Genomic DNA, 14,288 nt, shown 5'->3' on the forward strand with positions numbered 1-14,288 from the left:
GGGGTGGGGGTGGCGGCTGCCGTACTTGATGAGGATCAATTGAGTCATCATCAGTGTCAGGATCAATGCGTCCATCTCACCAGAGACACATTAATCCAGCGGGTCTGTGTCGGCATCGACCGCTTCAGTTTCTTCACGTATCTCAGACGTGTTAATCCCAGTTTGCAGCTGTCTGATCTTAATTAGTTCAGTGCAGGATCATGAATTAGTAACTCAAACAAACCTTGTGGAACTGAGAGTTATAGACTCTCTCTTTCCTTCTATATGCTCTTAATCCGTCAATGAAAACTCTTAAAACACAGTTTCACTTTTTGGCTTTTAACTGTGTCTTGGTTCTTGTTTTAACTGTGTACATGCTGTGGGGCCGGGACAGAAATCAGTTTTCCTTGAGCTGTTTTTATTTCTCTTAATATTACGCTGTATTAGTTTTTATACACCTAAGTGCTTTGTTTGTTTTTCTTTTCTCTAAAACCTGTTGTTTCTCTTCCTTTATATTTTGCTGCCTTTGTCAAGCACGTTGTAATGTGATCTATAAAGAAAGATTACTATTATTATTGTATTATTTGAACTACTCACTTACACACAGGAAGCCTGTGATGCGTGGTCACTTTGACCAAAAGCACAAAAATGCTGGAAACCACTGCTGTTGAAAGCATTTCAAGTGCTGTATTAAACTTTAAATTATCCAATTTATCAAATCTTTTCCGTTGCTCTGAACACGTTGTTATGACTTTCTGAGGAAAACATAAATAAAATCACTGGTGCACAAGATGTTTCATGATTGTGTCTAAATTTTTCTGGGACAATTAAAAAAGGAGTTAAAAGGACATATTCCTGCCGATATTCACTTGATGTGATCACCACAACCATTAATGGAGACAACAAATACAACAAACTGACAGCTGATTACCACAATGTGGTTAGCTCACTAATTCCTGCTTCAACTGTCAAAGCCCATCAGCTGAAAGGAGAAAATGGTCAAAACTGATTTAAATTAACTCAGAAGAGCGGAGAATAAGGCTTGCAGCTGAAATAATTTCCAGCCAAATGAAGCCACTAAAATAAAAAATAAAAAACTATTCACAGTGTCTTCAGGTCTTCTGTTTGAGTATGTGATGACGCAAAAGTAATTTACTGATAGGGATACTTTGTGTATTTGTGCATCTGCTGCATCCTGTCATTTCAGGAACATATAAATGTCACCAGGAAGAAACATGTGTAACGCTTGTAGTCATTAGTAAAAAACTTGGCAGCCTGCCTCTGTGCAGAAACGACAGAAGAAATGGTGCCAGGCTCCTTGTTGTATTTTTATGAGTGTGTACTGTACATGTATGGTGAGATGTGGCATTTCATTAACACGGCTATCCGAAATGATCTGTAACTAATCTGTAGCTCTTCATCCTGTTGTCAGGCACAAACAAACAAAAAACCCTGTAAAGAATAGAAGAAGAAAAATGCCTCTGTTCTAATTCGACACTTGAGTTTTTCATATAATACTAATAAGGTTAATATTATTAAAAATTAAAGAGGCATGATTATATTGTGATTTGAAAAATATGGGTGCAAGAAAATTGATTCATATGATTATAAATATTGTATTTTTTAAAACAATTACATTTCCTATGAATGGTAAAATGTTGTGCATGTTTTGTATCGTTTTTAATATATTCCTCATTTTGTAAAGTCACATTACTTACTGGTCGGTTCTAGATTTAGACCCTAGAATCAACCTCATATACCAGCTTGATAAAGGCAGTATAATGTTTATCAATCTGTAACCAATAGTAACAGCAACAACATAAGTCATCTCCTCGTACACAAGTTGTTTGTATCACACCAATGAGCAGTGATCTGCCTGAGCCAAAGCTGGACAATTATAACCTGTTCAGGTGATCTTGATCATGAGCCCAGTGGTATTCATTAAAAAGCCTATCAGCCTTTCTCTGATGATTATCAAGAAGTCACTGAGAAGCTTTTATTTTGAAGCAAAAGACACGTTTTAACATCACAGATCCATAAATCACAGATCCCAATAGAACAGAGTAATACATCACTGTCATTGTTGCAGTGTGTGTGTGTGCAGCTGCTTGTCCTCATGTCCTTGTACTGTGTGAATCCTCTTTGCATTTATATGTATAACTCTGTGGAAAGCCTTGAATGTGGATATTTTTAGTCTCAGAAACTAAACCCTGAACCTCTAACCCCAGAGTTGTCAACCACCGTACCGATGTACTCGAGCGTAAATGTGTGTCCAGGCCTAGGCTATAAACATGTGGTGACGTGAGCAGCATCTTTCTCAGCTTTTACACAGCCCACTTGTCCAGTTTCCTGCCTTCCAGGGAGACTGAAGCAAACTAATGGTTGTCTTTCAATGTGCAGCCACAAACCTCTAAAGTCCAGAGGTGCCAGCGCACTGAGGAGTTCCTATCGACAGCACACCATGAGCTATAACGAAAACATGTGCAGGGAAATGTGGTGTGTAATACCGGTTTTGTACAAACCAGAATGTTTTCAACTATCTCGCCAAAATAGGAGCATTCACAAATGTCACAATGTAGAGAAACTTTTAATGACTTCCATTATGCAAAGGGTGGAATACTTTTATTGAAAATAAATGAAAATAACCGTCAGTGGGGGATATTGATTGTCATTAGTGCCCACCAGATATTTTCCTGCAAAGAGCTTCATTGACTCTGCAGCTCTTCAGGCTAAATCACTGCTCATATTTCATTCCGAACCATTTGTACCCCGCACTTTATTACAGCAATAAAAGCTCACACCCACAGTTACAGTTCTGATGTTAGTCATTAATACAGCAATCAGGTTAAACCACGTGTGTTCTGCTCCATTTCCACACAGGAGTAGTATTAGCTGGTTACAGTTATTTCAGTTAGTATAGTAAGTAACTGTGCTCCAGTATTAGCCACAACACAAGCAGCTTATACTGTTAAAACACAAAATGTTCTTTACCAGTTGCTGCCATGATATTGTTCATTTTATCATTGTGATTCTGCTATTTTACTAGAATTGAGCGATTTTATTTTCTTGCTGAAAACGTAGCTGAACCTCCAATTTGCACCCATGGTACTACCTGTGCTACTTTTTTAAATTTATTATGAAGCCCTTTTACAGCTCACGAAACCTAATATTATAACAATAAATAAATAATAATATTAATATACTTAATATTGATAATGTTTACTTTTTGGCAAAAAATAAAATATATTTGAAATAGAAAACCTGCTGTATGTCCTTATATGATTATAATGCCGAATGCTTAATTTACCTTTATAAAATGTCCAAGCTCTGTTTTTGGCACAGAGGTGTCACTTCAATACCTTTCTAGAAACTGTGTTTGAATTATTTTAGAAGATAAGAGAAAACTAACTAAGGAAAAAATGTTGATTTTGGAATTATTATAATTACTGTCACAAACACAGGTGTAGTTCTGTGAGAATCCAGACAATGAGGAAGTAAAACCAATGTCAAAAAACACACGGGTTTGTCTTCGCTAATCTTTTCCTTGTAGCTGTATTTCTTAAAAGGATGAAAACCATGGAATCCAAGTTACTGAAAAGCCAATTGACAAAGGACTACTGTTAGATCACATCGGGCAGTATAGTTGGTAATGTGTAGTGGTATGAAGGCTTAATAACAATGAATACAAGTAACAGGTGGTCCCCTGTTATTAATATTCCAGTGTCAATAATTGTAAGTTGATTGCAGCGGTGCTCACTCACTCTGGGTAAAATAATGAGTTGATCGCAGTTGACCTCCATATGGACAGGCTTATATTAAGAGCCTGCTTTCAATCCTCAGTAACAACTCACTGGAGGTGGTCCAGAAATGTCAGACAGGGCGTGAAACTGTTGCCGGTACTGTTGACAGGGCGGACATTAATTGATTAGGGCTTCTGTGTTGTTATAAACACACTCATTGATTGTTTACAATGAGCTCCAGCTCCATAATGTCTCAGGATGTCAATGTCATTTTAAGTGCAAATGGAAAATGTGCTTTCTCGACACTGCAACAGAGAGCAGGCGTCGCCCCATATGGTTTTCCACACAGATTCAAATGACTCAAACAAATTGTTTCTGGAGCTTGAGATTGAAATCTCACAGGATCAGTGTGCAACAAGTCCATCTATATACTGTCTTTCTATTCAAGAACAATTCTTTCAGATCATTTTCAGAAGCAGAAATATAAATACATATATTTGCTCTTCCTGTTGGACCGAAAATAATCCTGCATGTTCAACAAGTATTACTTCTACAATGACTACATTTGTAGTTTGTGGCTTACATTTGCCATTGTATTAAAAGAAAAAAGGACAGATAATTCAAATCATGAATAACTTCCTGTTCCAGCGATGTCTCAGCGTGTGTGAAGAAAATGAAAATGAAAAGTCTTAATATCACGTCTGAAAGTTACTGTTCCTTTTTAGCAGCATTCATACAAGTGAATGGAGATTTGAGTATAATAGTACCTCGGACATTTATCAAGGTCACTGGATGAAAAAGTAAAAAACCTTTGCAAAAAAAGAACAAATGCTGCTCCAGAGTGAAAAGGTTACTGAAAGTGATTCACACTGAAATTTTTCACAGTATGTCAAGTCTGTGTTTGTCAGAAACAGTGGGTGAGAGGAACATTTTGATTTTAGCATGATAAATTTAAAAGAAACCCTTTGTACCTGTGTAGGTATGTGGAACTGTCCCGTAAAAAAACGACCCGATAGGTTGGCTGTGCTGGAAGCTTACTACAACACATTGTTATGATTTATTATTAGGCAGCTTCTAGTGATCATAGTAATTATGATGGGAGCAAAGGAGGAAGACAAGTGACGCAGTATAAAGAGTCTGAGAAGGAAGAGGTGGGTGGATGGCTCCAAACACAGGACAGCGAGACACCAAAGACCTTTGTAGAGGTATGTTGGGTAAGCCTGCATTACAGTGTCAGAGGAAGCAGAGACCGGTTTACAAAGGTTCCACTTAGAAGGTCAGACCATTTTCAATTCCCCGAGCCATGATGAAACTATCTTTCTTAAGATGAAGAACAATGTCCAAACACTTCAGCAGCCCCCAGGAATGGAAAGCTGTCTCCGGTCTCTATTTACATAAATTACATAATCATTGTAGATTATCTCCTTTTTCTCACAGTAAAAAGATGACATGAAGAAAAGAACTGCTTGAAATGGTGTAAGACTGGGGCAATACCAGGAATACAGATTCCACACAACAGGGGAAGGACTAAATTAAACTCTCACAGAGACGAGGAGACGAGGTGCCACTCCAAGATGTCTGAATAAAAGTCTTTATCTTTAAGACTGGTCAAGGCAGTGGTTATACCGAGTTGTTCCCTTCTGACTATAGCAGGGAACTATATAATGTATGTACAAATAACGTAGCCAATAACTGTAGCCAGATTACCACAAACTTGTTACTGGCTACAACTCTGCAAACAGATGACTGTGGCAGGACTGCTCGGGTTTTACATGAGAATAAAGGAAACAAACTTCTTGAAACAACAGGCCAAATAGACCACAGGAAAGTCAGGGCAGACTGTTTTCTTTGGTGGAAAAATTATGGTTTTATATGAATAGAAAAAGCATTAATGGAAGAGTAGTTCTTGGTAGTGGCTAATGGGGATCCAAATAAATAAATAAATATAAATATGTGGCATTTCTTGCCCAGGGTCAACCATGTCACATGTTTATGTATTTTAGCCCATTAGCAATTAATTCAAGCTGTATTTTAGAACAGCAGCTCACCTTTCTGGTCATAGTTTCAACTACTGAATAGATGCTACTGACACAAAAGAGCAAGGAGCTAAGGAAAAGAAGATTCTCTTTTGCATATTATTGTTTTTAGTATAGTGTCTGTTCACCCTGCATTTCTGTTGAATCTCTTCCCTAATCAACTGGTTAATTTGTCTCTAATATTTGTATGTGGCACCATGCATTTTGTGTCATTTATGGGAAGTGTTATGCAAACCGCACAAAGAAAGAGAAATGTAGAGAAGATGCAGTCATTCATCATTATTGAACACAGATAAAATCGCCCTGTTCAGGGTGAGAGGACGGAAAAGAAATGATGATTAAATATGGAACAGGCCACTGTGGAGTACATGTTAAACGTCATGTTCTTATCGCTGTGAATCATGTGTTCTATGTTTAGAAACAGTAAAAGGACGAGAGAGTAATGAGTCAAGACCATGCAGTTGAAAGTGAAGGTACTGGGAAGGGTATTTACAGAGATAAAGGCATCTCTTTCAATCCTGAAAACAAATTAATCGTTATCACAACGGACTGTCGCCACTTGACATTTGACCCACGGAACATTACTGAGGAAATGTCTGCAGTAATTACTGTCCGCAGGGAAGATGAAGGATGAGTTCCTGTTGTACTCTACTACCTTAACATCTATGTACAGAAATATTATATATTATTATATTTTATTATATATTTATATATATATATATATATTGTATATTCGATCGTGAACCTGCTGGCACAGGTAATGAGACGGCTGAGGAACAGGCAGAAGTAGCACGACCCAGTGTGGTAAGAGGAATATGTCAGTGAGGAATATTAAATGAATGCAAATGTTGTGTTAACGTTTTACACGTATTTGTTGTTGACCACAGAAAGAGTCATGAACCCAGAGTCCATGAGTAAAAAGATTTGGGAACTTACTTGAGTACATGTGTGGAGCCGTTGATCTGCGTGGCTGTGCAGGGAGCGCCGGACCCCAGGATGGACGGCCTGCGGTACCTCTTCCTGCCACAGCACAGGATGATGAGGAAGGCACGGCGGAAGGACTTGTTGAGGAAGGCGTAGAGGATGGGGTTCAGCATGGAGTTGATGTAGCCCAGCCAAAGGCAGGCCGCCCACAGTTTGTCTGGCACCGTGTAGTCTATAAAGGGGTCCACCACATTAGTGACAAAGAACGGTGCCCAGCAGAGGCAGAAACACCCCATAATGATGCACAAAGTCTTTGCTGCCTTCGTCTCTGTTCGCATGCGGTGGTTGCGTTGATGGTCAGCAGAGTCAACCCCAGCGCCAGAAGTGCCCGCCGCTCCTCCTGCCCGCTGCAGCATGCTGATCTGCAGGGCGTGTGCACGGGCCGTGACGTAGATCCTCTGGTAGGCTAGCACCATGAGGACCAGGGGGATGTAGAAGGCCACCACAGAGCAGGTGAGGGCGTACGGCTTGTTGACCATGAAGACACAGGATGTGGAGTTGCTGCCATCACTGTGGCGCCTCTGCTCGATCTAGTAAAAGAGATCACATCAGGGGGAATAGTGAGGTGGCTTAATATGCCCACACACTGGCACACACATCAATATAAGTAAAAGGTGGAATTTTAGTCCCCAGGTAAGCATGTGTTGAACCTCTGAACACTCTGCCCTGCTACACCACCAAACGCCTCCAGACTTCACAACAACCCACTAAAAATCCCACGCTCTCCTCAGCTGAGTCCGTGTAGTAAGAGAGGAACATAGCACCCGAGGGAGAAGGAGTCTCTGCACGTCACCATTAATCACAGTAAAGTCCCATCCCGGTTTTTCCTCTGCTATCATCTCATCTCTGTGGGAAACTACGGCTCACGGCTATGGGATGAATAATACAGAGATCAATCCATATCGCTGCACGATACCACGTTCCCCCGTGTGTAAAACAGAGGTTGTTTTTATGAGTGGGCTGACATATTAAATGTAAAATGTTCAGTGTTTCCATGTTTAAGTTATCTTGCATGCTGCAGGAATGCAGACAATGATAAGCACCCTTAGTACGTGAAGTGATTCATGCACAGATAAAATAGTCCTTTACTGGGTCATGTGGATTTATTCCACTGGAGCCGCTTGAGGTTAAACGTCTTACCAAAGGGCATCCTGGAGGCAGTGTTTGTTTCATGCAAAAAAAAAAGTCGCCATTAAGGATAGAATAAATGTTTTTGGGAACCAGATTTCATGGATGTTTCTATTCTAGATAGAACATGTAAAGTTATACTGAACACAAACAGACTTCTTCACTTGAGGGATGTGAGCTGGTGTACCGATCAGAGCAGTGTATTCCACCAGGCCATAGAAAACAGTACACAGATAGACAGTGAGTCGTATGTGCAGCTGAATCCTGGTTGTTTTATTGAGTTTTGGGGCTGCAGTTTGTGCCAGAGATGACTGGCTACTCAGAATATTCAACAGCTCTAATTAGACCCTGAGAGAGACGCTGATACCACTGCTGCACAGAGCTAACTTTAGACTGCTGTTGTGCCGTAAACTCTGTGTGTGTGTGTGTGTGTGTGTGTGTGTGTGTGTGTGTGTGTGTGTGTGTGTGTGTGTGTGTGTGTGTGTGTTAGAGAGAGAGGGAGAAGAACATGTGTGTGTCTCTGCCACTGCTGCCAAAAATGAGTCAGCCTGTCGTCCTGTTGACAGTCAGCTTGGAAGAAACTTTCTCTGGCGTTCAGATAAAGACGCACAGGGAGCGAGCGAGGTTAATAGTGGCTGGGGTGTTCTTCTCTCCCCCTCCTCACACACTCATGCTGTCATCTGTCTTTGTCTGCACACCTGTCTGCCTGTCTCTGTCCTTCTCTTTCTGCTTTACTTTGTTCTTCTCATTCAGAACGGTCACGTTGTCGTTCGTTAACAACTTATTACCTCTAATTTTTAATTCAGAAACGCATGAAAATGACGTATACCCCTTAGTTACAAAATTCTTCAAAATAAAAGCATTGAGGACACATTATGAGGACAATGAAAAATATAAGAACATAAGAAAAAAAGTACATCAACAAAAGAGCAAAATCATCCGTTAAGAAAATTGAGTACCTCCGGAGACATTTTAACAAAATGATTGGTGAACTGGATTCATAATGGAACTAATAATGAGAGGTAAATTGTTGTAAAGCTCAGAGGCCAATGTGGCAAATACTCATTCTACCTTAATTTTAAGACACTTTAAGTTATTATGTGGGCACAGTGATTCAGAAATGTACTTAGGGGTTTCAGGTGACAAGTTATAACTACAATTTATACTAAATTTTAAACATCACTAGCAGCCAATGAAGAGAGAAAGGAATACATGCTCAGTGTTTTTTGTCTTTGTTTTTAACCACATTACAGTAATCTAGTCATGAGGAGCAGGGGCCTTTAATCATTTATCAGCTTTTTGAAATAATAAAATATGTCTGACCTCAGAAATATTTTTTTGACTTAAAAAACCTAAAAAAAACATGATTGTTGAAATTTCCTAATATGAACAGAAAAATCCAGATATGATTTTAACAGGACACAAAAAGTATTTTTCTTTTTCACAGTTCTTTTATCGTCTCATTGGATTGAGTTACAGCTTGATATTGGAGGTTACAGGTCGCACAGATTGCTGCAGGATCTTTAGAGCTCAGGGCCAGTAATAAGGACCTCTAGACCTCTATCTCTCCATTCCACCTCTGTTATTCTGTTTAATCTAATGTAAGATTTATATGCTCAGTGTGATCTTGTGGAAGTAGCAGTTGCTTTTATCCTAATTCGGTAGTTCCTAAATTTCGAAACAAGTCATTATCCTAACTGAAGAGAATTGAACATTCCTCTTTCCTTTCTCACTGGATGAAGTTACAGTTGTATAACTCCATCCAGAGAGGACGGTCACATGATGTGAAAACTGTGACTTGATATTTTATCCTTTTTATTGTGTGTCTAAGTCTTTTTTCTGTATCCTCTCACTTGCATGTTCTTTGACATTAAACAAACCTCAGTGCACAAACAAGACACTCGTGACACTGGCAAACTTACTTTACATATTTAGAGTTTAACAAAGAAACAGCTTGACTGTCTGTGGTGTCAGTGGCCTTGTCCCTCTGTCTCTGTGTCTGACATGTTGATTTAGTTTCCGCAGCAACGCATGAAGCATTTCTTCCTTCTTATAAACGATGCTCCTCAGTACTACAGTTTGTTTCTCATTGCATGTGGACTCGAATTGTTTATAATGTTTATGTAAAGCATGTTTTATTCTACTTTTCTGACAGTTTTCCTCATTTCTGTGCTCCCTCTTCTTCTCCCCTAGAGGCAGCAGTTAACAGCAGTGTAAACTTAAACATCCTGTGGAGATGTAAAATATTTTTGGCTGCATCTCCACATAAAACCATCCTAAATAAATAATCCTTTTCCCTGGTGTACAAACACACACACACTCACAGACACACAAACCACACAAACCACACTACGCACCAGGTGGTCAATGCCGATGCTGTTCCAGCCCTGCATGATGGGCAGGAAGGAGATGAAGGTGGGGATGACCCAGCAGCCGCCGATCATCAAAGCCACTCGCATTGGCGTCATTTTGTTCCGGTAGACCAGTGGCTGGCAGCAAATGGCGTAGTACCTGAAGAAAAGATGACAGTAATTATTACATTATTACATTAAGGGAAGAAAAAGATTTAAAGCCCAAAGTGGCAAATTTCAGGTAAAAATGATTAACAGGTGAGACACTACGTGTGGACAAAGAAGAAACACATAAAACGTAACTGAATGTAAGTAATCGGTCAACTCATCAATAGACCCAAAGCTGTGAAACAGTTGATGAAAGAAATGTTGAGGTAGAATAAAAGAAACTTGAGCCTTTTGAGACCTTCTTGATTCGTTGAGGTTGCTCATTCCTGTTGGTTCTGTTGTTTTACAAAATGTAGTAACATACCTGCAGTAGATAAATGCTTTACTTTGACTATTTTATATCTAAATCGCCAAAAACTGCATGAAGAAAGCAATGGCAGCTTGTTTATTACCTCTGTCAAAGAGGCTATTCTTTCACTCATGTCTGTTAGTTTGTCAGCAGGATTGAAACTGGGTGGAGGGATGGGGCGTGGGCATGAACCCATTACATTTTGGTGCGGATCTAGTTAAAGGGGGCGGATCCACAAATATTTTTATATAAAAAATTTGTCTCAGCTTAACATTAATGGTGTTGAGAGCTACGACTTTGCACAATTTGGTGCGGATTCAGATAATAATGTGGATCGGGTGGAAGAAAGTGTTTGGCCTTGGCGGAGGTATGCGTTCTACTGAGTGCCAATCTAGCTGCTGGTGTTTTCTACTGTCACCAGTCCATCTGTTTCTGTCTCTCGTTTCCATTTTCAATAAGCTCCTTTGGCAAGGGAAGAGGGTCTTTTCTGCCAATGCATTTGCAAAAATATGCTAACCACCAATAATTAAGCACTAGAGTGTTTTCAAAAATCAAATGCCCCCTCCCCTTTTTTATCATGTCTTTTTCCAATCTGTTTTTCTCTAATCACTCTCGCACCGTCTCACATCGTTCCTTTATCTCTCCATCAGCTCTCTCTCTGTGTCTCCCACTCTTTGTCTTAATTATCTTAATTCTACTCTCATTTCTCTTCTTTTGCCTTCTCCCGCCAGTCTCCACTTTGTTTGACCTCAAACTTTCACTACAGCTCTCTTTCCTTTAAAAAAAAAAAAAGAAATGAAATGACGGTTCTTTCCCATCTCTCCATCCTCAAACCTCCTCTGAACTCAAAGTGGAGGATCTGTCTTGACATCAGGACCAATCCGGTGCAACAGCCTCATTTCCTCTTCTTAAGATTGTCAGTAAACTGTCCGTTTGCCTTGGCTGCTGCAACAGACTATTAGAGACACTGTATACAGATACACTTTGTCCCATGATCCGCTGGTAACCCTTCTTCTGATCGTCACCAATGCGAGTCTTGGGCCGTTTGGTGGTTTGGCAAAGACCGTCTTTCAAACCGACAATGCCCCAGTAAAAACAGCCAGATCCAGCAAAGGATGGTTTTCCCAGTTTGGTGTGGAAGAACTTACACAGAGCACCTGACCTCAGCCCTGAGATCTGAATGGTGGAGGCTGTTATAGCTGAGCATTAATGCCCATTGTTTTGGAATGAGATGTTCAGCTGTCAAATGTGGGTGTCAGTGAGTGTCCACTTACATTTGGCCATGTATGTCCCTTTTGGTAGGTATCTCTTTAAAAAAACATAGAAACTCAACAATCTATTTCTTCCTCTCTCTCTGACCCAGATCCATCACTCCTATTGTCCATTTTCTCGTCTTCTCTTCTTTTCTTTAGCCCTCTAACTTTTCTGCCTGTCCTCTTATACATTTATTTCTCCCTTTTATACCGAAACTCAGTTTGGACTTTAATATCTTCTGCCTTTTCAAACAAGTGAGACAAATTAATGCTGCTCATATCCAATGATTCTGCACAACAGGATTATCTTCAAACCTCTGCTGTCTTTCTCTGCTTCTCTATCTGCTTCATTTCATTTCTAACTCACTCCCTTCCTAACTCACATGCACACACACACACACACGCACTTTGACATTGCCACCAGTGTGTCTGTGTGTGTGTGAGCATGATATCAGACACTACAGCAGGAATTCCCAGCATTCTGTCACATTGTGATATCGCTAAGAAGACGCTGGCGCTAAACTACATGAATGGAATCGCAGGGACGATAAAAAAAATACTGTGAATGAGCAGGGAGAGAGAGAGGGGGAGAGAGAGAGGGAGAGAGAGAAAGAGAGAGAGAGAGAACGAAAGATATGGAGTGCGGAAAGACAGAAAGAGGAGATAGGCAAGAAAAGGAAAACAGGAAGAGACGGAGAGAGAGAGAGAGTCAAGGATAGAAAAGAAGGGAATGAAAAAAGACAGTTGGTAAATGGGAGCAAGGGGAAAAGAGGAGAAGCAGGAAGCAGAGAAGAACGGAAGGAAACATAAGAAGGAAGAGAGAGAACAAAATGGGTGTCAGAAAACAGAAAGGGAGACTGAGAGAGAGTTTATCCATTTACAGAAAAGCTCAAATGACAGATGCTGGATCAGTTACTGTAACAAATCCTCTACATCTGCAATTTTACCTGGTCAATGACGTGTGTGTATGTGTGTGCATGTGTGTGCATGTGTGTGCATGTGTGTGCGTGGGGACACTGACCAGAGCTGGACCTGTTCCTGTGTGATAGGAAACAGATGAAGTCAACCAACTGAGCCACTCAGACCTCCATTACCCTCAAACCGCGGTTCAGTGACAACTCAGAGTTGAGGGAAACTCTGATCACTTCAACTCTGAGTCAGTTACTGTGGTAACTGTAACTTTGTGAATCTAATGTTTATTTCCTCACACACACACACATTCGATATCAAAGCATCAGCGTGCATTCATTTGCAGAGGTTGATGTTGGAGGAAGAGGATCAATATCCTGGTTGGATAGTATTAGTTTGTTATCCAAGGCCGATCACTTTTATGATCAATCAGTCATCAGTGTAAGGACAGAGACAGTCTGCTGGACGACTAAATAGGGAACTCATTGCTCACAGCTTTATAAACACTAATGTTTCGTCAGACCCAAAAGCTAAACAGACAAAAGCTGCAGCATCTCCAACTAACTGATCAATCATGAGAATATTCACTGAATGATTGATTATATAATAATGGAAACTGTACTTGCAGCTCTCCTCTGCTTTAAAGTCTCAGTGTCTAACTCGCACACTCATCCTCTCCACAAAGGCTGAATATACACATTTTTATAACCTCTGCTTATCAGACAGTTGACTGAACACGGAGCTCTGCTGCAGCAGTATTAAACCTAATCCAGTTTATCCCCTCGTCAGTCACTGTGGATATTTTGCTGCCTCTTCTGTTGTGATCCTACCTCATTACCTACTTGTGCTGTGTGGCATTTCACAGCCATCAGTAATGTGGAGTGGCTGTGTGTGGTCCGCATGTGCTGTGGCATTAAGAAAAAGGTCAAGACACCCTTTTCTATTTGAATTCCCAGAATAGTCGTGCTGAAAGGTTGCAGATTGATGCTTTAAGTGTGGATGTGGTGGTCTGAAAGACACAGCCCCCACCCACACCTACCCCCGACTGTCTCTTACACAAGTATGAATATTTCCATTGTGTAAATACAAATGTCCCCACACACAAAAACACACGTGCACTAGAGCACAGCGTGCACACACATTCCCAGATGCTTAAATACGTACAAAGAACCAATAGTATGCATAGAGACACACACACACACACACACACACTTACACACACATTAACCTGGGGAAGATTAGAAGCAGACGTAGCACGGTTGGATGGCGGAGTGTCCTGGCCATGAGCACTTTAAATGGTCCCTGTTTCCTTTGGATCTACAAAACATTTCTCTGTGTTTATTTCTGACAATTTTATTCAGACATTATTTATAAGGGGGACCGTGTTTCTGAGAACGACCCAAACCCAAAATATGTTGCTGCATTCCACGTCCACAAGCTGCCGCAGGACG

At 40.4% G+C, this 14,288-nt stretch overlaps 1 protein-coding gene across 1 annotated transcript in view; it reads right to left on the minus strand.

Moving 5' to 3' along the window:
• htr4 (5-hydroxytryptamine receptor 4) overlaps positions 1–14,288 on the minus strand; it is a 69,257-nt gene that overhangs the window by 37,054 nt on the left and 17,915 nt on the right. The window contains exons 3-4 of the mRNA XM_056382155.1: positions 10,225–10,378; positions 6,692–7,269 (exon numbers count right to left, since the gene is read on the minus strand). Of these exons, the coding sequence (XP_056238130.1) occupies positions 6,692–7,269; positions 10,225–10,378 (732 nt within the window). The remainder of the gene's footprint in view (positions 1–6,691; positions 7,270–10,224; positions 10,379–14,288) is intronic.

Source organism: Seriola aureovittata, chromosome 8 (genome assembly GCF_021018895.1).
Source record: "Seriola aureovittata isolate HTS-2021-v1 ecotype China chromosome 8, ASM2101889v1, whole genome shotgun sequence".
Classification (NCBI taxonomy): domain Eukaryota; kingdom Metazoa; phylum Chordata; class Actinopteri; order Carangiformes; family Carangidae; genus Seriola; species Seriola aureovittata.